We start from the raw sequence: 22,017 nt of genomic DNA on the forward strand, positions 1-22,017 counted from the left end.
TGTGGTTAATTCGAAGAATACCTTAATAATGACCTTGGTCCTTACAAGGACAACATGCACCTTAACTCGTGAGAAATTCATAAGTTGAGGGTGGCTATTGTTAAGTGTGGAAAAAAAGAAAGAGAGAAAAAGGGATCTGTAGAAAATAAGGGCTCAAGTGAAAGAGAGGGCAAGACTTTAAGTACAACTGGAAAAATATGCAGAAAGGGGGACCAAAGGGAAAGAAAAAGTTGTGAATGTAGCAAGAAAATCAAAACATGTGCATTAGGGAGGATGAGTCACTAATTTTACCAAAATGTATCCTCCCTTACCTCAAGCCTACATTACAACCCGTTAAAGTCATATTTGATTCTATTCAAGCATGCTTAATTAGTGGAGATGTACATAATGGACAAACCTATAGTTCTTTGTGCATACATGTGAATTTTATTTCTGAGTGCGAGTTGTTTATTTGATGTTAAGTCCTTAATTTATATTCAATCTTTTGAATTGAGTGTGTGGACTATTTCTTTTTGTGAGGCACTTGTTTCATGATAGATAGGTGATTTTATTAGCTTTCTTTGATGAGAGTAGGTGAGCAAACTTAAATCTGATGAGTTCAAAGTCCTTCCTTAAGGTTAGGAGGTTAGACGTTTGTTGTTTATTCGGATGTCTTGCATAATGAGTGAGAAGTGTACTTGATGTTTTGAAATTGGTATATGGCCTAATTGTTTGTATTAATCAAAGTGATGACATTCCTAGTATGATTTTTTGAGATGAGATTTAATGTTTGCTCGAGGCCGAACAAAAGTTTAAGTGTGGGGTGTTGATGTGAGGCCAAAAATATATATTTTAATCATTATCTGCCTCTCATTTATTATTTATATTTGCCCTTTTTGAGCATGAATTTATGGATTATGCTAAATAGTGTATTTTATTTGTAGGAGTAAATTGGTGTAAAGTTGAAGAAGTTTGAAGCTAAAACGAATTAAAGATGGAAGATTATAAAAGAAAATTAAGTAGACAATTAATGGATTAAATTGAATATTATAGCCTATTTATATATATTCCATCGTGCAAAAGAATACAAAGAAAACATACGTGTGAGGCTGTGACACGTGGCAATGAAGAACGCACTTCCTGGGCGACAGCCACTGTTCACGCGAAATTCAATTCCGTTTGGGTTTTTTGTTTTCTAATTTATTTTAGACTCGGTTATTTTATTTAGAGTTTTCTACGTCTATAAATAGTTCATAGAAATAATTATTTGGAGATAAAAATATAAGGCATCAAAGTATAAAGTTGTCAATACTTTTTAGGTTCTTTTTTTCTTCTTTTCTTAGAGATTAGTGGCTAAACGCCCTTCTGGAGCTGTAGCTACGTATTCATTGTTGAATATAAAAGGTTTTTGAATTAATTCTTGGTTATCATTTAAATACTTTTATATTCTTGTAATAGTATTTCTTGACTGGCCATCTAGAGATAAATAAATATATTGTCTATTCTTAAAATCGAGAGAGGAGAGGGTAGATAGATCAGAGAATCTAGAAAGCTCGATCTTCCATTGAGTTGATGTGTGTTCAGGAGTGACTCCCGGACGAACAACTTGCTCGGTTACGAAACATGATGAAATATAAGTGCTCGCCAATTAGGCCTGTTATCCCCGCTTAGCGATGTAGTTAGACAGCTAATTGGAGTAGGCGGCTAGAGGTCGAGAGACCTGACTCATACAATTAACCATGTAAATCAGTAACTTGTTAACTGAAATTAGTTCATAGCCTGAGATACGATACATGAAGTCCAACGCATGCGGTAGCCCTGGAATTTTCCAAATCACTGTAAGTAATTTTATTATTTTATTCCTGCATTCTTTTCTTTTGCCACTCTTAAATAAATAATTAAACCAGTATAATTTAGTTAAAATTGTTAATTGACAAGTCCTTTGGTTCGATAATCTAATTCTTTTAAGAGCCACTATATTACTTGCGCGACCATGTACTTGGATGTGCAATTGGGAGCAACAACAGTCAACAGAGGAAGATTCATGTAAATAAAAGTTCAAATCTGTACCACAAAAAGATGCGAAAGTTACAGATATCAGAAATCCAAATCATTCCTATTAATGAACTTTACAAATGAATAAGTGCATTCGATTTGCAATATAATAAATAGCATCACCAATCTAATAAAAAATAAAATTCCTCCCTCCACATAAAGTTGCTTGATTTCACCTCCCCGATTTTGAGTTCCACAGGATGCCAGCTCTCATTCTCCCTATCAAATTTGTAGGCTTTTACTTCTTTTAATTGACTAAGTCGAGGCTTGCTTCCATGAGAAGTAGAATGACTCGAATTCTTCATATATATATTAATCGATCGATCAAGGATATAATCATATTGTTTGCTGATGATATTTTGAGTCTCTTATTAGGAAGACAACTTCATAATAAAGCATCCACAAATGCTGGGTAATCCCACAGTGTCTTTATATCTACATCTAAAACGTCCACTTGGGGGTAGCAACTTTCAAATGCTTCCTTTTGATCTCATTGCATTTGGAAATATGAAGTGAAACTTGAGATCAAGAGGTTGAGCTTGATAGAATTTTCCTTAACCGACAAAACCACATAACATCCAAATCACACATGCAAGAATCAAAAATGAAGTTCTTCAATTTGCTGCGGAGTAAATTAAAATATCCCTCATACTCGAGTGATTCCAAATTTGGAGCATCTATAACTCCTATCTTATGATAATTCAGAAGTGTGCAAGGAATTGGAGAGAATAACTTGTATCTTATTCAATAGGTAAACATGCATAAATACAATAATAGTAGAAGCTAACTAAGGAAAGAAATAAAGAGGAAATCCTAAAGATATGCTATCTATCTATAGCTTTGTACAATATCAAGAAAGATATCTATATACATTCTGTAACACTCCCCCTCAAGCTGGAGCATGTATATTGATCATGCCCAGCTTGTTACAAAGGTAATCTACTCGAGCTCCATGCAATGCCTTCGTGAACAAATCAGCTACCTGTTCTCCTGTCTTCACGTAGCCCGTAGATATCAAATTTTCCTGAATCTTCTCACGAATAAAATGACAATCAACCTCAATATGTTTTGTTCTTTCATGATATACCGGATTTGAAGCAATATGAAGCGCAGCTTGATTATCACACCAAAGTTTTGATGAAGTAGAATGCTTCAATCCAATTTCAGTTAAAAGATGATGTATCCACATGATTTCACATGTAGAATGTGCCATTGCTCTATACTCGGATTCTGCACTAGACCGAGATACAACGTTTTGTTTCTTACTTTTCCATGACACCAAGTTCCCACCAACAAAAACACAATAACCAGTAGTAGATCTTCGATCAATCTTGGATCCAGCCCAATCTGCATCTGCGAAACACTCAATGTGAGAGTGTCCATGATTGCTATACAATATACCGAGTCCCGGGGCTCCTTTTAAATAACATAAGATTTGTTCTAAAGCTGCCCAATGTCTGACTGTGGGTGTGGACATGAACTGACTAACCACACTTACTGCAAAGGCGATATCTGGACGAGTCACAATGAGATAATTTAATTTCCCAACCAACTTTCTGTACCGTTCTGGATCTTCAAATGGATAGTCATCATCTTTCATAAGATGCACATTAGGAACCATTGGAGTACTGCAAGGTTTGGCAGCCAACTTTCCAGTTTCTGCCAGTAGGTCAAGAATATACTTTCTCTGACATAGAAAAATACCCTTCTTGCTTCTAGATACTTCTATTCCCAAGAAGTATTTAAGTTGTCCCAAGTCTTTTGTATGAAACTTTGTATGTAAGAAAGACTTAAGGGAAGAGATACCTGCAAAATCACTTCCAGTAATGACAATGTCATCGACATATACAACAAGGAGAATAGTTCCAGCAGCAGATTGCCTGTAAAAGACTGAATGATCACATTTGCTCTTTCTCAATCCGAACTCCTGAACTACCTCGCTAAATTTTCCAAACCAAGCTCGAGGACTCTGTTTCAAGCCATACAAGGACTTCTTCAAGTGACAAACCTTTCCATACTCCCCCTGAGCAACAAAACCATGCGGTTGCTCCATATAAACCTCTTCGTGGAGATCACCATGAAGGAACACATTCTTAATATCCAACTGATGTAACGGCCAATTCTCAGAAGCAGCTAGAGAAATGAACAAGCGGACAGAAGTGAGTTTGGCAACCGGAGAGAAGGTGTCTGAATAATCCACCCCATAAGTTTGAAGAGGTAATAAGACACGCTTTCCCTAACTCGGCAAAAGTAGTAACTGAAGTAGATTTCTGATACTGAACGAATTTAGCATAATCTTCTGACGAAACCAAAACTGTTTTATCCGATGATGGCCAATGAGCAACATCAACCTTACTATTACGCTTATCTGAACTCTTCCATTCTTCTCCCTTATTATCATTCATTCTCACAATATCAACGCAAATTAACAGAGAAATCACCAAAACTCCCAATATAAAGGTTTTAACAAGAGAATAGTCAACTTCACAAAATGGCTCAACTCAAGTAGAGAAAACCAGAGAAAACCAAATAACCCAAAACAGAGTTCAGATGGTTCGAATACCCAGAAGTTCACAGAGTAACAATAAACTAAAATATGAATAGCCAAAGGCTCCGGACAGAAAAACCAATCAAGCAACAGAGAGGAAATTTGAACCAGACTACTGTCTGATCTTTGCTGCTGCTGGTTCAAGACAGACCAAACAGCTGCAGAGAAAGGAATTCAAACTAAAGTATCACCAAAAGAAAGATTACAGAACCTGGATCTTGATGCTAAATCTTCAAACGTGGTCCAATGATAAGAAATCCACCATAAATCAACTGGAAATCTTAAGGCAACGTCAAATCAATAAGATAGACCACCAGTGGTGAAGTCACATGAACCAGAAATATGGCAGCGGCTAATTCCGGCAACCACCAGTGGTGAGGATCGAGAACCACCACTTCAAGTCTCATAATTCCGGTTATGCTCTGATACCATGTGCAAGGAATTGGAGAGAATAACTTGTATCTTATTCAATAGGTAAACATGCATAAATACAATAATAGTAGAAGCTAACTAAGGAAAGAAATAAAGAGGAAATCCTAAAGATATGCTATCTATCTATAGCTTTGTACAATATCAAGAAAGATATCTATATACATTCCGTAACAAGAAGTTTCAAGACCCTTAAGGATTCACTCCTGCAAATGGTAACTAATATCAAACTCTCAAGCAAGTGAGATCCAGAGATGAGACGCTCGTCTCAATAAATTCACCAGATATCTTACTAATTGATAACTCTAAAGATTTCAGATTCTAATTTTCAACAATATCCAATTTTTTCCAAAGAAGAACTAGAATTTTACAAGTGTTCAAGAGTTGGTGCTTGGATTTTAACAAGTTCCAGTTCACTGTTTATCTTAAAGCTAAGTGACCTAATCTTTTGAAGATTCTGCACCTCAAACTTTTTCCTCCCAGGACGATGGTGAATGATTAAATCGATAATCAAGGGACAACTGAACTAGTGAGTAGAGACTGTAGCATATTGTCATCTAAAGTTACATGAGAAAGCTTTCTGAAAGAATAACAATTCGCCACATCAGATAATGAAAGACGCATCAGACCACGATTGCTCATCAGGACCAGTTCTCTTATAGAGTTTGCTGCCAGGATTATTAAGACGTGAGAACGCTTATATCAAGTATTAATTTAGTGAGGTTTTACTTACTTAACAAACAAATTTCTTTCACTTTGAATTTTCATATTGAAATAAATTAGAGAGGGAAGGGGAAAAGTCAAGTAAGTACTGCAGCCTTCATATCAAATCATAAATCGGATACGATCATACCAGCACAAACCCACCGGATCTCATTAGAAAATTATTAAATTATAAATCAATTCCAAGTTTACAAAATGTCATCATTTTCACAGCAGATGCATCTTTGATAACTTCAGTTCCACCCCAACTTCATCTGACTATTCTTGGTTCAGAATATTTCTTCTTCTATAGTTCCTTTGCCTTCACTGCTTCTTTCTCCTTCCCATTATTATTTTATGCTCCAGCTCTACAATGATTCTTGCAAGCCATTTCGGGTTTCCAGTTGAAATCATGAAATATATTATGGATAATCCAATACATAGTCCACTTCCATAGCCCAAAAAAGCAGCTTTCCAAAATAACTCTGAAATTCAGAATCACTTTCTTCATCATCTTGTCCAGATACGGTATCATTTTTATCTAACACCCCAGCATCTCCACAATTTTTTGAAACAGGAAATCCACGTAATCCATCATTCCCTTCATATGAATTGCTCTCAAAAGTGTGAAATTGAGATCCTTGAGGGATGCATCCTTGGAGATGATTGTGGGAGAGATTTAAGAATGAAAGAGACGTAAGAGAAGCCAGTTGTTCTGGTATCTCTCCCGTAAGCTGGTTTCCTGATAGATCCAATGATTCAACTGAAGATAAATCTCCTAATGATGGTGGTATATGACCTTTCAATCCATTATGAGATAAATTTAATGTGTGAACTGCAATGAGATCCCCCATGATACTTGGAATTTGCCCTTCAAATTTATTGCTTGAAAAATCGATAACAGTGTACAGATACAAGATTCTCACAATTTCACGCACAAATCCCTTGGTTGTAACTGTAATCGAATCTTCGTAATATGTACTTCCACGATATCTTGGTGCTTCCGTTGATGGATCATTTGTCCTCACAGCTTTTAGATGTTGAAACAGATTCGAAGGTAAGTTTCCCGAGAAGGCATTGTAAGAGAGATCCAAGATTTGAAGCTCGGGAAAAATAGTTTCAATCCTTGGAGGTTGAATGGGCCCATGCAATGTATTTGATCTCAAGCTTAAAACTTTTAGCTTTGGAAGAGTTCCCAACCACATCGGGAATGTGTCAGTGAGATGATTATCACCTAAATCAAGACGCTGCAACTCTTCTCAGTGAACTTCCATTAATGCTGAAAATTGTTGGAAGAGTACCAATAAGCCTGTTGTGCTGCATATCAAGAACCTCGAGACCACTAATATTACCCAAACATTGCGGAATTTCTCCCATCAAGTTGTTTTTTGCCAAATCTAGCATTACCAGTGATGTCAAATTGCAAATAGATGAAGGAATTTCTTTAGTGAGATTATTTTGGGAGATGAAGAAGTATCCTGTGGAAATTGGTGGCATAGGTAGTGAATCTTGAAGCAAATTGGACCGTAAATCAATAGTATATACAATCTGAAGAGGAATTCTATCAACACTCGTCAGCATATTGTGGGATATACTAAGACTTTCCAATGAAAACATCCAGTTAGACCATGCCCAATTTGGAATTCGTCCTTGAATCTTATTATTTGAAAGATCCAACTCCTCGAGCTGCTTTGCGGATCTTAGAAACTCCAATTCTTTTACTTCACATGCGGCCAATTGTAACGTATGAAGAGATTCAGGCAAAGTAACTTTGTTCTCATTGGTCAATGAGATCTTATTATTTGAAAGAGAAAGATACGAAAGCCTTTTCAGGTTTGAAAAGAGGCTGACATCCACACGACCACAAAAATTATTGAAAGGAAGATAAAGAATTGTGAGGTTCACAAGGTTTTGAATTGACTTGGGAAGATATCCTTGCAGTTGGTTGTCACCTAAATAGATCCAGATTAGTGAATTGGACTTGAAATCCTCAAGATGACCAGAAAAGTGGTTCTTACCCAAGAGTAAATATCTTAGTGATGGAAGGGAGAACACCCCTGATGGTATTGTTCCATTCAGGGAGTTATCTTGAAGGTGCAAATAATCTATATGAATGAGATTAGAAATAGATTCAGGAATAGGCCCTCTAAGGTTGCAACTTTGAAGAGACGAAGAACGCATAGCCAATAGACTCAGGAAAACTATCAGAAAAATTCACTCCAAGGAGATCTAACTCTACGAGAGATGCACTGCTGTTCCATTTGGTCTTTGGAAAATAACCACAGAGATCATTGAAACCTAAGTACAGTGTTTCCAGGTTGGGTAGGTGAAATATACTCTCAGGTATTATCCCACACAATCCTGTATTTATCAGCCTCGGAGTTGTCAAATGAGAAGAAAAATTCAGAGGAATGGTGGAAGAAATATTTATGTTACTAAGATCAAGCTCTCTTAATTGAGTCAAATTCTGAGAGAGCAATTTAAAATCATGGGCTGCAAGTCGTACACAAGGACAACCATAGAGACGGAGAGAGTGTAACTTGGAAAGATGAGAGATTTCAGAAGGAATTTGCCTGAGAAACTTGCCAAAGAAAGATCAAAATGTGTCAAGTTTGAGAACCTACCGAATTCAGGCGAGATGTGAGAATTAGAGAAGCGATTATAAGAGAGATCAAGCCTTTGGAGATGAGAGAGTTGGAAAAGGCTGCTATTGGAATCAATCTTTCCTACAATCTCGCTGCAACTGAGGTTAAGCTCAATGACATTTCCAGTGATGTTATCGCATACGACTCCATCCCATGAGCAGCAATCTCTGCTCATGTTCCATGAACTCGTTTTTGGATAAGGATTCTTACAATTATAAGAGGAAGAGGCTGAGGTATTTATAGTAAGCGACTGCTTGAATTTTAGAAGGGAAATGGTTTGATGTTTATGAGAGAGATGAGGTAGTATGGATGAAGAAACAGTAAATACTTCATGACAGAGAAAGACAAGAGAGAGCACAACTGCTTAGCCCATATTTAGCTTCAAAGACTTGATAAGTATTCAATAAAGGTATGCAAATATATTTATATAGGCACATAATTGTTTGACTAACTCCAAGTTGCATTGAGAATTTAGGAATGATCAAAAATCAAAATTTAGAGAATTTCTAGTGTGGCTCTGACGTGGTCCTTATGTGGTTATGATGTGTCAATCATGTGACGTGTGTAATATACTTGTCATTATGAGACTGAGGGTGGTATTAATTCACTTCAAATAAGATTAGGAGTTGAATAAATATTTGTGTAGTTAAAGTGCTAAAATAAGTTTTGTTGCTAAGTTAGGGTGCATTTGATATATTTACTCATCTATTAATGATTTCTTAATCACCGTGTAAAGTAGAAAATGTCCATCTAATATGGGACGTAGGGAGTATCATTTAACATTAAAGAACAAAAAAGTCCTTTGAATTATCAACACCTTAATATGGCACACATATTTAGATTTTATTCAGAAAGTTTACATATTCCAACTTTTAACCTAGTTAATTCTCATCGATGTACATATATCATCAAATTTTAGATGACTTTTGTAATTCCTGACTTCTATATACCAAAAAAACAATTTCAAAATCACTTTATGTTAAAGCATAGACTTATTTTCTCCGATGCATAATTTTTTTATTGATGTAATTGCAACAAAAAAAAGGTAAACCTATTTATGCTTTTGTTAGCTATTGAGGAAGTTCCTCCATTCTTTTACACTGAAATTGTTTCTCTTTTTAATTTTTGTTATATAAAAGTTTTAGAATTCATTAGATATTTTATTATTTTTAATTTACTTTAATTATTTCATCTTGTTTTTAAATCTTTGTGGGATCAATTTACACGTGAAGTTGTATAATTTATTGTGATTCTATAAATTAATAAATAATTTAATTTTTTCTGCCTGATTATTTAACGTAATGAATATTAATAAACTTTTATATTCAGTCTTCAAACATTACGTGACATCTTCACAATTAATAACTCATGCTCAATCTACATATCAAAATGATATTATTTTTCTAAACTGTTTGATATGGGTGTCAAATTGTCCATTGGATATTAAGCCTTAATTTGATGTTACACTCCTCTTTTGATTACTTAATTTTATGAATAACTATTTTAAGAAATTTCTTTAGATGATGAAGAAAAAAAAATGGACATAAAATAATCTACTTCATATTAATTTGTTTTTACAAAAAATACCAAAATTAAGATAAAGACTTAAAAATTGTTCTGATCCAAATATAGTTTTATACAAATAAAAATTATTTTCTATAAATGAATTCTCTTTTTTAGGTTTGGGAATAGTAATAGAAACTAATATAATATTCCACAATGTGATTAGTTCCAAATTCCACCTTGACCCATAGCAGATTTGATAGGAAAATTATTGTTTGTTATTCTCAAGTCAAATGCACAAGTCTTGTTATAGACATTTCAAAGAAAGCTATATCATACAAATTCATTCAATTTGATAAAAAATTCCAAAGCTTGCAAAAGAAACAATAGGAAAAAATTAAAAAAAGGAAAATAGTAACTTTATTGGACCGGTAACTGATTTAGCCAAGCATTTTTAAGTTGAGTGTTTGTTTTGGTATAATTATAAGATGTTGAGGGACCTGATATTTAGAATGAGAGGTGTGTTTTTCTGGAAAAAAAATTGAGTTCTCGTTCGATTTTTTATATTCATATTAGGGTCCCAATTAATTTGGATTCTCGTTACCTAAGGCCTATTAAAGGAGAAATAACACCAAGTTTTTGCACAAAATGTCCCTGCAATTATCTTTTTTCTTGCAACTTGAAGTATTAATGTAGTTCTTTGAATTATCAAGTAATTGCAATGAGTCTTGTTGTGTGAAATTTCAATGAAAGCTACTTAACAGACAAATCCCTTTCACTTTGAATTTTCATATTGAAATAAGTTACTTACGAATTTTATTATCCAAAAGAGAAAGGATATAATGACTCAGTTGGTTATTTTTGAAAATTTTCATAAAATTACTATTTTACTTCTTTCGGTATTAACTCGAGTAATTTCTGAATGAGTTTTGAAATTGGTTTCAAAGATTTGAGTAAAAAGATTATGACTTATGTAAGTTTTTTATAATTTGAAAGGCTAATGTTGCTTATAAGTGGTTTTCGATGTCTTTTGAAGTTTCGAGTGTCGAAATTAAATTATGTCGATTCCATCAGCCCTAGAACGTGAAAATTGGTTTACGAGAATTGCCGATTTCAAATTCAGAGTCTTTTTGGGGATTTGAGGTCCTAAGTTGGTAATTGTTGTCTTTGGTCAACATTCACGGTTCGGATGCTCGGATCGAAATTTTGAGAGTTCTATTGAATTTGGGGAATGGGTTTAGGCCTAAGTGAGGTCTTGATTGATTTTCAAAGGTCTGAAGCTTGAGTTAGCATTTTTAGACATTATGTTTATTTTTTGTGACTTTCACGAATTTCGGGTCAAGTAGACCTCAGATTCGTATTTCGATGGTTCCATTGATTTTGAAACATCGAGTTTAGTCAAATTACATATATGATTTATATGTGTGGAATTCCGAACGAATCACGAGAGTCCATTCGATGATTTTTGTGTTGGATGATTGTGTTGAGGTCTGAGTCTAGTACACCTCGCGATTGTGATAAGGTGTTCGCTTTCACGAACCTCACGATTGTGGGACCCTGATCGTGAAAGTGAGGGAGGTGAGATCCCAGACCTTCGTGATAACAAATGGCCTATTCGCGATCGTGACCTTCGCAAAAGTGAAGGCCGAGAATTTTTTTTAGAGTTCGCTTTGGTCAACCATAGGTCACTTTTGCAACATCAGAGACCTTTTTTGACCCGCCATTTCAGGGTTTTACCCAATTTTCCCTATTTTGGGTTTTGTAAGACTCTTGGAGGTGATTTGGAAGATATATCTTGTGATAAATTATTTGGGTAAGCTTTTGTAACCCTAAAACTTCATTTTCACTTTTAGTATTTATGGATTTTAACATCAAAACTTGGATTTTGATTGGCAAATAGCAAGTTTTTTCAAGAACTTGAGTTCTAAGCTAAAATGGTGATTGTGAATTGATTTTATATCTTTTTTTCAAAATGGTTTTTCACTTTTCATCAATGAGTTCCAAATGCCTTGGGTAACATTTTCAAGTAAAGAATTTTGGATTCAAACCTTATTTTTGGAATTAGGTTGTTGAGTTGATTTGACCTATTTTTCAAAATGCATGAATTAGATGTTATTTTCGAAATATTCTTGTGATTATTTGATTGAATTTGATTGTGTGGCTTTGATCATTGTTCGAAAAGGAAAGACTCAAGTCTTGAATTGATTTTTGATTGAATTGAGGCACGTTATCTTCTAACCCTTGTAAAACTTGTAGAATCGTGTGTTTCCCTTAATTTTATGTGTTGGGGAGTAATGAGAATGAAGTGATATGATCAATTATTCCACTTGATTAATATTAATGAATAAACAAGGGATTAATGAAAATGACAGCGTGTTGATAATCATGCTTCATGAATTGCCTTGTTGTGGATCCTATTTTGTTGATTGATGAAGTGCTTTGATGCATTATTGTGGATTTGAATTGCTTGAGTTGTTGTCTCTTCCTTATGGTGTGAAATTGCTCATTTGCATTGATTGTTGTGCACTGTGATGAGACATGTGTTATTATGCCGAAGGACAATGGTTCCGGCTAGTGATGTGATATAAAGCCGAAGGAAAATGGTTTCGACAAGTGTTTGATTATTGTGATTTGATGAACTTGATGCTTGTGATTGATCTTCTTGATACTTGTGATTGATCTACACTTGACACTTGTGATTGTCATACTAGATGCTTGTCGATTGTTGAACTGTGATAGTTGGACTGTAACTGTTAAGCCTTGTGAACTGTATATTGTGAAATTGTATGTTGGGCTGATTTCTATGGAGGTTGTAGTTTGAGGAGGTTCAGTTAGAAAGAAATGATTACTCGTATACTAGCTAGTTTTGCCTTGCTTATTTGGTTGCTGAGTTCCGCATTGGTTGGTACTCAATCCATGTTTCTATACTTGTGTAGGTTTCGAGCCTGGATCCGTGTGATTTCTCTTCTTCTAGTTACATCCGAGGCTTTCTGAGAATATGTTGAGAGGTAGCTGTTTGTTATTCTGGTGGACCTTCTTGTTCCTTATTTTATGCTTTGTTCTATTTTAGAAACAAAAACATTGGGACTTGTAATTATCTTTCAATTTCGAACTTTATAATACATTAGTGGCTTGTGCACGTGACAACCGGATTTTGTGGGTTATATTAGACTGAATAAGTTTTCCGCTTTTATGTTAATTCTTGCTTACTTTCCGCATTTCTTTTGTGTTGTTGGCTTGAGGCTGACTTGTCTTGATGAAAATAAACAAGTGTCATCACGTCCATTTTTTTATCGTGACAAAGGAAAGGAGAAAAGTCAAGCAAGTACTGCTGCCTTCATATCAAATCATAAATCAGTTTTATTCCACAATGTAACTAGTTCCAAATTCCACCTTGACCCATGTTAGATTTGATAGCAACTGAAAAAAGAAATATGGAAATCAAAGTTTGTTATTCTCAAGTCAATGTTCAAGTCTTTGCTATAGAAGTTTCAAAGAAAGCTATGTCACTCAAATTGATGAAATATTCCAAAGCTTGCAAAAGAAAAAATAGATAAAAACAAATCAAAGCAAATTTCGTTTTGGTTCAAGAACCAGCAAATTCTTATGCTTGATTTAGACATTGAAGGCGTAAGCACCAAGTTTTTGACGCAGTGTAGCTCCAAATATTCCTTTTCTTGCACCTAAAATTATTAATGTTGTGGAAATTTCAATGAAAGTTACTTAACACACAAATCTCTTTCACTTTAAATTTTCATATTGAAATAAATTAATTATGAATTTTTTATCTAAAGAAAAAGGAAAAAGAAAAGTCAAAGCAAGCTAAGGCATGCTGATGCCTTTGTATCAAAGGGGAAATCACTTAAGTATACTGTATTTAGGGGTGTCCGTGGTTCGGTTTGGATCGGTTATTGGTTAAAACCAAATCCAAACCAATCTAGTCGATTTTTTAAATTTCTAAAACCAAACCAAACCAAATGAAAAAAATAACTGTCGGTTTAGTTATTGACGGTTCGGTTCGGTTTTTCTGGTTTTTTCAGTTTGAAAGTAATAAATTTTCGAGGACAAACATATCTTGATAGACACAAACACCTAGTACATGAACAATCCACTGAAAAGTTATTGTTGGTTCAATTAAGCAATTAAACAAAACTAAAGCTATCATTACACGAACAAAGTGATTCAATTAAGAGAAGTTGTAACCATCTTATAAAAGGTATGGTAGGTAAAGACTAAAGTAATGAATTTTGATGGACTTGGACTTATGATTGTAATAGATGGACTAAAATTTACATGTTTGACTTGAGAAAATGGTAAAGTTAACGACTTAAGTTACTTGAAATTTAACAAAATATTTATATTTTATTTCTGAATAATATATAAATAATTATAAAATTTATATATCTAATTTATCAGTTTGGTTTGGTTATTTTTGCAGTTATTTTTTAGTAAAACCAAAATCAAACCAAATAGTATCGGTTTTTCAAAATGTAAAACCAAACCTAACCATATTAAACCAAATATTTTTAATCGGTTTGGTTCAGATTGCGATTCGATTTGGTTTTTTAACCATAACCATGAACAACCCTAACTGTATTAAAAAAATATCTATCATTTATATCAATAATTGTTTTCCCTAACATATCAATATTTGGAGAATCCAAGAGAGAAATCTTAGGAATAGGATTTGTTTTCATTACAAAGTTTAAATAAATCTATTTTCATTATAATAAAGAGAAAATGCTCAAATATGCAATCAAACTTTGACAAAAGTTCATTTATGTCATTTTCGTTTGAGAAAAGACTCATTCATGCCATTATTTGTTAACTTGCAAGTTTAGAGATAAACTTTAATATCTCCCCTTAAAGCATGTATTATAAGTAGAAAATATTTTAACCCTACTGTTCAAACTTAGTTGATGAAAATTCTATTAAATATCTTAATGCTCCAACTCCAAAATAGTAGTCGAACTGTGTATAAACAAATTAAGGTGAAAACCCAAAATTTGTAAGAAGTAATGCGTAGAAGCTGTGCTTCAAAAGATGCAAAACATAGACATTAACTACTGACCAATAATTTTCTGAGAATTTTGCATCCTTACTGTTGATCTTGTTTATTTATTTTTTTCAAGCCAAAGAAATCTCAATACCTGGCAATGAAAATCTGATGTGATAGCTTTCTACCCCGCCTGTGAAATCCTCAATGGGACCTCCCCTCCTTCTTTTCCGAAATAAAAATCTGTTCTAATACTATATTCTTCTGTAATTGAAGCGAGACAGATCAGAAAAATATAGGTTTGACCTACTTCTTTTTACTACTCTTAATAATAATTATAATTATGGGTTGAAATCGCCTATTAATTATTCATTAAAAAAAAAAAGTTATCACAATTGTATCTGCGCTGGGCTATCCTGAAAGCAATTCTGAATTACTCAAATGAATTTTTGGAAAGTTGCTTTTGATGAAAATCCGTAATACTCCCTCCATTACATATTAATTTAATTTTTGAGGTGTTTCACATCCTTTAAAAAAAAAGCAGATTAAGACATAAATTGAACATAGTTTTCCATTTTTACATTTATTAATTATTGTCAAATTTATGATTAAAATAACTAAATATTAATTAATCACTAATTCCAATACTAACTAATGAAGGGTAAAATTGGAAGAATACTTTAAAAGTAGTTTTGAAAACTGAACAATTAAGTTAATTTGAAAAATGCATCAAAAATTAAATTAATATGAAATGGAGGGAGTATTCAATAATATCCTATTATAGGTAAACAGATTTATGATGCTAATTAATTTTAGACATTTTCCCTAGAGACATTTTTTTGTTAACAGAGTTATGATGCTAATTAAATTCACACAGTTTCCCGAGAGACATTTTGTTAATAGAGTTATAATCCTAATTAAATTCTGAGAGAATATTCACATGTAGTGTGCAAGTTGCGTTATACTACTAATTTTCTTATTTAAAATAACTATATCTAGAGCTGTCAATATGGGCTAGCCCACTCCATTCGGGCTAATCCATACAGACTTTGACATTTTACGGGTCAGGCCGGGCTAGCCCATTTTTGGTGTGGGTCAGAAAATGGTCGGCCCAACCCACAAGTACGTGGGCTACAGGCTTGCCGGGCTAGCCCACTTTTTTTAAAATTATATTTTTTTTATAATTATTAAAATAAATTATAAATTATAATTTAAAAATATTATCATAAATATCGACAAAACAATATTACATCATGTTAATGTTACTACTTGTTAATCAAATCCACAAATAAAATTATCTTTATAATATTTATTAAGGTTTTTTAAAATAAAAGTATAAATATATAAATAGAAATATTAACCTAATTGTTTTGTCACATTAAAACACAAAAAATGTGACAATATTCCAATCATAAAAAAGTTAAAAATAAACTCCTTAAAAAAATCATGAAACTTATGGCATATCTAACACATCATGAAATCTATGGCGAATCCAACACTTCATGATCATCTTCATCAAGCATATCTAAATCAGCTTGTGGCAAGGTTGTCTTAACATCTTCATTTTCATTTGCAATTTATATGCGGTTTCAATTAGTTAAATATTAAATAGATTTTGAGTTTGGATTCTCTTTAATTTTAAATTTTAATATTATATTATATTTTTTTAATTATTTTTATTTGGCCCACGGGCCGGCCCTACCTATATTTCTCAAGCCCTACAAATCAGCAGGCTTATTCAGGCCGGGCTAAAAAACCTTTTTCTTAAATGGGCTCCAAAAATCTTAGCCCAGCCCTATTAAATTTCAGGTTAAGCCAGGCTGGCCCAACAGGCCTAACCCATATTGACGGCTCTAACTATATCTGACAAGTTACTTGAAATCTTACCTTCTTGCTGAAAAAGGTTGGGTGTATTTAAAATTAATTGAAGAATAAGTATCATAGAAATTCGAAAGAATGTTTCAATCTGAGGAGATAGCGCTCTGAGGGGAGAAAGTGACTGAGAGCGAAATTTTACTTGAAAGAATGGTCGTCAAGCTCTATACAGATAGATTGCAGATAGCTAAATTAGCTAAGACAAATATATGAATATTTTGACATATAGAGATGTTGGGATTTATGCAGTTTTGATGATTGCCAAAGAAAGATGAAACACGCCAGTCAACATGGTCCAAAGGTACACTGTCATGAGCAGATGAATTCGGGAAAGCTTTCAAAATAAATAGACAATAGTGCAAAAATAAAGAAATGGATAATGTTAATTTCGTACAAAACGCAAGGAATCAAACTAGTGATGAATTGAAGAAAAAGAATCAATGATTTTGATTTGAAGGAGTCTAAAGAGCTAAGGAGTTTTACTTTAAGAAGGAGCATTACTTGAAGTAGAACTCTTCAAGTTACTATTGAATTGAAGAGTTGTAGTTCGACTACAATACAAAAGAATCTAAAGGAGTCTAAAGAAGCAAGGGGTTTGAATTGAAGAAGGAGTCTTACTTGAAGTAGAACTCTAAGTCAAAAGAGTTCAAGTCAATGAGGAGTTTGAAGTGAACAATAACTCTATGAAGAATTGTGCTTAAATAGATGTGAAGTCATCCAGAAAAATTATGCATTTACAGAGAAAAAATGAGCAATTGAAAAATTGACTTCGCAAGTGCTATCAACAAAGTGAAGGAACACATAGAAGGAACACAACGAAGAACTTGATCCTTTTACAGAGTTTATGTGTTAGGAGTTTTTCTTTGTGATTAAGTCTTGATGTAATCTTAGTTCAGTGAGTTATAAACTCAATTAGTGTGTTGTCTTTAGGTTGTGATAACTCACATACCTTGGGAGGTTTGTGTTGAAGTTTGGGAATTATAGTTCATAATTCCTTATAGATTACATAGGCTTGTAATCTCTTTTCTGTGGAGGCTTAGTGATTTAGTGAAATTGAAGTTAAATCCTGTAGGGGTACATGTAGTGATTTTTACACCTTTTGAGCCAGATGTTTTTCACATAAAAATATTATGTTTTATGTAGTGGTTTTTTACACCTTCTGAGCCGGATGTTTTTCACCTAAAAATATTATGTTTTTTACTTACTGTCCTTACTGCTTTGCTGGAACACGTAGGCAACCTGTTTCAAACTTAAGCGAAAAGTTAAGTTAGTAAATTATTAGGTCGTGCAGACTAACAAGAGAGAAATATCAATCACAACATATAATTTACCAAGTAGAACAACATCTATAAGTCAAAAAGACTAAAAAATAATTCTGCAATAAATGCATTCAATTTGCAATAAAATAAATTGCATCACCACTCTAATAAATAATAAAATTTCTCCATTTTTTCAAGGTTCATTGTTTTTGACTCCCCGATTATGAGTTCCACAGGATGCCAGCTCTCATATTTCCCATCAAATTTGTAGGCTTTTACTTCGTTTAATTGACCAAGTTGAGGCTTGCTTCCATGAGAAGTAGAATGACTCGAATTCTTCATATACATTAACCGATCGATGAAATATATAATCATTTTGACTGTTGATGATATGTTGAGTTTCCTAGGATGACAACTCCATAACAAAGCATCCACAAATGTTGGAGAATCCTCTGTTGACTTTATATTTACATCCAAAACGTCCACTTTGGGGGTAGAAATTTCAAATGCTTCCTATTGATCTAACTGAATTTGGCAATATGAAGTGAAACTTGAGAGCAAGAGATTGAGTTTGATAGAAATTCCCTCAACCGACAAAACCACTCAGCATCCAAATCGTACAAACAAGAATCAAGAATGAAGTTCTTCAATTTGCTTGATTCTTTTGCAAATTTTGAATCTTCAAGGCCCTTAAGGATTTAGTACCCCTGCAAATGTTAACACCTCGTGAAGCAACGCCATCTCTAAATAAAACTCTCAAGGAATTGAGATCTAGAGATAAGGCGCTAGATAAATCCAGCACATATAAATGACACCTCTAAAGTTTTCAGATTGTGACATTCAACAATAGCCAATTCTTCCAAAGAATAAGAACTAAAATAGGACAAGTGTTGGAGAGTTGGTGCTTGGATTATAACAAGCTGTTCAATATTTCTCTGACCTAATCTTTTGAAGATTCCGCACCTCAAGTTTTTTCCACCCAGGACAATGGTGAATGATTAAATTGACAATCAAGTGATCGACAACTAGTGAGTAGAGTTTGTAGCATGTTGTCGTCTAAAGTTACTTTAGATAGAGAAAGCTTTCTCAAAGAATGACAACTGACCACATGAATATCAGATAATGAAATATCACAATGTAGATAAATTCAAACTTGTCAATAGGAATTTTTCCGTCCCTGTATCTCTCCATAATTTTAACCATATTTTCATAATAAGAACCAACTTTGAATTTCAAGTTGGGATGAGTCAACCAGGCTTGTAGCCAAGTTTTGGAGAGAATACTCAGCTCTGCTGCCTTTTTAAAAGTAAGATAAGAGAGTATTTTGTGAATTACAGATTCAGGTAATATGTCAGCTGTGGGCTGATCTCTAGAATTCTTCTTAATATTGCTCCTAATCAGGCTTTTCATCTAGCTTCTGCAATTTCCACCCAACTCTGTCAGACATTTTTGATAATTGGGGTAATGCTAAATGGCCAGAAAATTTGACCAGAATTTGGCCTGAAATTTAAAAAGTCTATAATATCCTTTTTATTTTAAAATAAACTGATCTCTTTTCCATTTTTCAATTAAAAGGTATTAAAGTTAAAAGAGTAAAAATGTTCAAAAAAGTAAAATAACAATGTGAAATATATTATTCTGGCCAAATTTTCTTGCCAAAATAATTTTTCCTTTAGAGTTATTATGCTAATAAAATTCTGATAGAATATTTACCTAGTCCAAGTTGCGTTATACTACTAATTTCCTTATTTAAAATTTAAATAGTAATAAAATGACTATATTTGCCTTCTACTACTAATATCCTTATTTAAAATTTAAATATTAATAAAATGACAATATTTGTGCAATACGTAATTACATATTCAGATGTAGTGTCTTAAGTTAAGTTAACCTGCATTGAGGGAAACGAACAGTATCGCACCAGTATTCTTGTTTTGCTATAGAAGATGGAGGATCAATGTTTACTTAAGTATCAACAACTCTTTAGCCGAGAGATTGCTTCTCCTTTGGCCGAAGAATTCTCAAGCCATTTGGACAATATGTTTGATGAAATGTCTACTAAAGTTTTCACCAAACTAGTAGAGGAAACTTCTTCCGCCTTTAGCTTTGTAGGTCACCTAAGGCATTCAACAATTTTTTCCATAATTGCTGCCCGAAGGTAGTCACAGAGCTGCAACCCGAGACTCCAATCAAAATGTTTGATGAAGAATCACCAGGCCCTGAATGCAGCGAAGTCAATCTGTTTGATGAATCATCATGAATGTTCCCGAAGAGATACGTCAAAGAGGTACAGTACTACTACTTCTATGGAATATGGCTCTGATAAACAGAAAATTGAATTTGAGACATTTGATGATATGTATCCTACTGAGTTTTCCTTGAAGCCTGAGACTTAAGGATCTACATCTTGATAAAAATTTTTTTTTTGAAGATTGAGGATAGCATTCCACCGGGTAATTGCTTTCTACTATTGACTTCGACATATTATGAGCTGCTTGAACCTTACATGCAAACGCTATTTGAGTTGATCACTGAAGCATCAGACAGACAAAGATGAGGATGTTGAAAAGGGTTGGGTGTATTTGTCAACTACCTCCTTGTCATTTTCTCAGGATTTAGTGAAGGGTATCTATGGTGTGAATTAAAAAAGTTACCGAGTAAACACAAAAAGCTCCTCTGGACAGCACAGCTGATATTGGAGGAAGATCAATTCACTGAACGGTATGCACAGCCTGCACAGGGCAGTTCCTCCTTACTGCCAGTGGTAAGTATTCAATTACAAGTTACTATCTTGCACTGCTTTGTGTGTACTTAGATTCTGCTTTTTATTGGAGGCGTAATCCTTTTGACACCCTTCCTAGAACGTGGTTCTGAGATTCGTTGCTCTTTAGCTTGTATTGGTCTTTTTCACAATTGTTCCGAAAAAAATTGAAGTGTATAAAGGTCCCTTTGGATTTAGTTGGAAGATTCTACTGTTGTCATAGGCTTCTAATTTCTTAAGAATTCCTGTTTCCTTCTCAATTATATGCTTGCTGTTCTTTTGAGCTCTTGCAAACTCTGATTGTTTGACTTTTTTCTAAAGATGTGATACATGGAGTTTGCAAACGTTTTTTTTTTTCAAAAACAACTCAAATAAACAGAGTTCCACAAACTCTAAAACTAATTAAAGTATTACAAATTGAACAAATCACGACAAAATATTGAAGAAACAACCTAACAAATTTGACATTAGCTTCTACCCAGATCAATCTCAACATGGAAATAACATTAGCATATCATAACGAATGTTGAGAACAGGGAAAAACCACGCCTTGTGATTTTGATATCTGCAATCAGTATGGGACGTGAATCAATTGTTTCTAACATCACCTTTCACCTCCTGAAAGTTCAGTAATACAAATTAGTTATAAAAGCACCGTACTGATATGTCCCATGACAAGTAAAAGCAATGTAGATCTACTTACACAATTAAGTCCAGCTGAGCTTTCGCACCCTTCATTGTTGTTATGTCCGTGATCATATTGTAAAACCAGAGAAACTACGCTCTCAAGGTAAATTGACTCCACATAAACAAGATTAGATTTTGAAACTGACCTGATTTGCAAGACAAAATTTACTGAAAGCCTTAAGAGTATATCAGTATTGAGATGTGGTGGACGGATGGAGAATGGCAACAATGACTTTGTGGGTTTTCTCCATTGACGGGACGTTTCCGATTCCATTTGAGTTTCTATAGACTACGTATTGTCGAAATCTTCTTACATATACATCTTCATATGAAAATTTCAAACAAACCTATTTTGGATATTTTCCCCTTTTTTTTTGCTATCGGATGAATAAATCTGATATTAAATCTTCTTTCAAATGTGTACTACATTATTTTGGGGTAGTATTAGGCTAATGTTAGAAGTATAATATTTCCATATTTAAACATAGTAAAGATTTTTCTAATTAATAATTAGTTTTCGATATTGTATAACCAATCTATTGATAAGATCTTTATTTTTGTGCTCGATTTTAGGTCGT

The 22,017-nt window shown here is 33.7% G+C and overlaps 2 protein-coding genes across 2 annotated transcripts; both read right to left on the minus strand.

Moving 5' to 3' along the window:
• Positions 1-6,019: 6,019 nt before the first annotated feature.
• On the minus strand, positions 6,020-6,965 carry LOC125870168 (receptor-like protein 9DC3). The gene has a single exon (XM_049550514.1). The coding sequence runs from the start codon at positions 6,916-6,918 to the stop codon at positions 6,136-6,138; it is 783 nt and encodes a 260-aa protein (XP_049406471.1). The 5' UTR covers positions 6,919-6,965; the 3' UTR covers positions 6,020-6,135.
• On the minus strand, positions 6,953-7,894 carry LOC125869616 (receptor like protein 22-like). The gene has a single exon (XM_049550083.1). It carries the CDS (start codon positions 7,892-7,894, stop codon positions 6,953-6,955), a length of 942 nt encoding a protein of 313 aa, XP_049406040.1.
• Positions 7,895-22,017: the final 14,123 nt, after the last annotated feature.

This window comes from Solanum stenotomum, chromosome 7 (genome assembly GCF_019186545.1).
Source record: "Solanum stenotomum isolate F172 chromosome 7, ASM1918654v1, whole genome shotgun sequence".
Classification (NCBI taxonomy): domain Eukaryota; kingdom Viridiplantae; phylum Streptophyta; class Magnoliopsida; order Solanales; family Solanaceae; genus Solanum; species Solanum stenotomum.

Coding starts and splice junctions, on each gene's coding strand:
- LOC125870168 (XM_049550514.1), bottom strand. CDS start 6,918: ATGTGGTTGGGAACTCTTCCAAAGCTAAAAGTTTTAAGCTTGAGATCA.
- LOC125869616 (XM_049550083.1), bottom strand. CDS start 7,894: ATGCGTTCTTCGTCTCTTCAAAGTTGCAACCTTAGAGGGCCTATTCCT.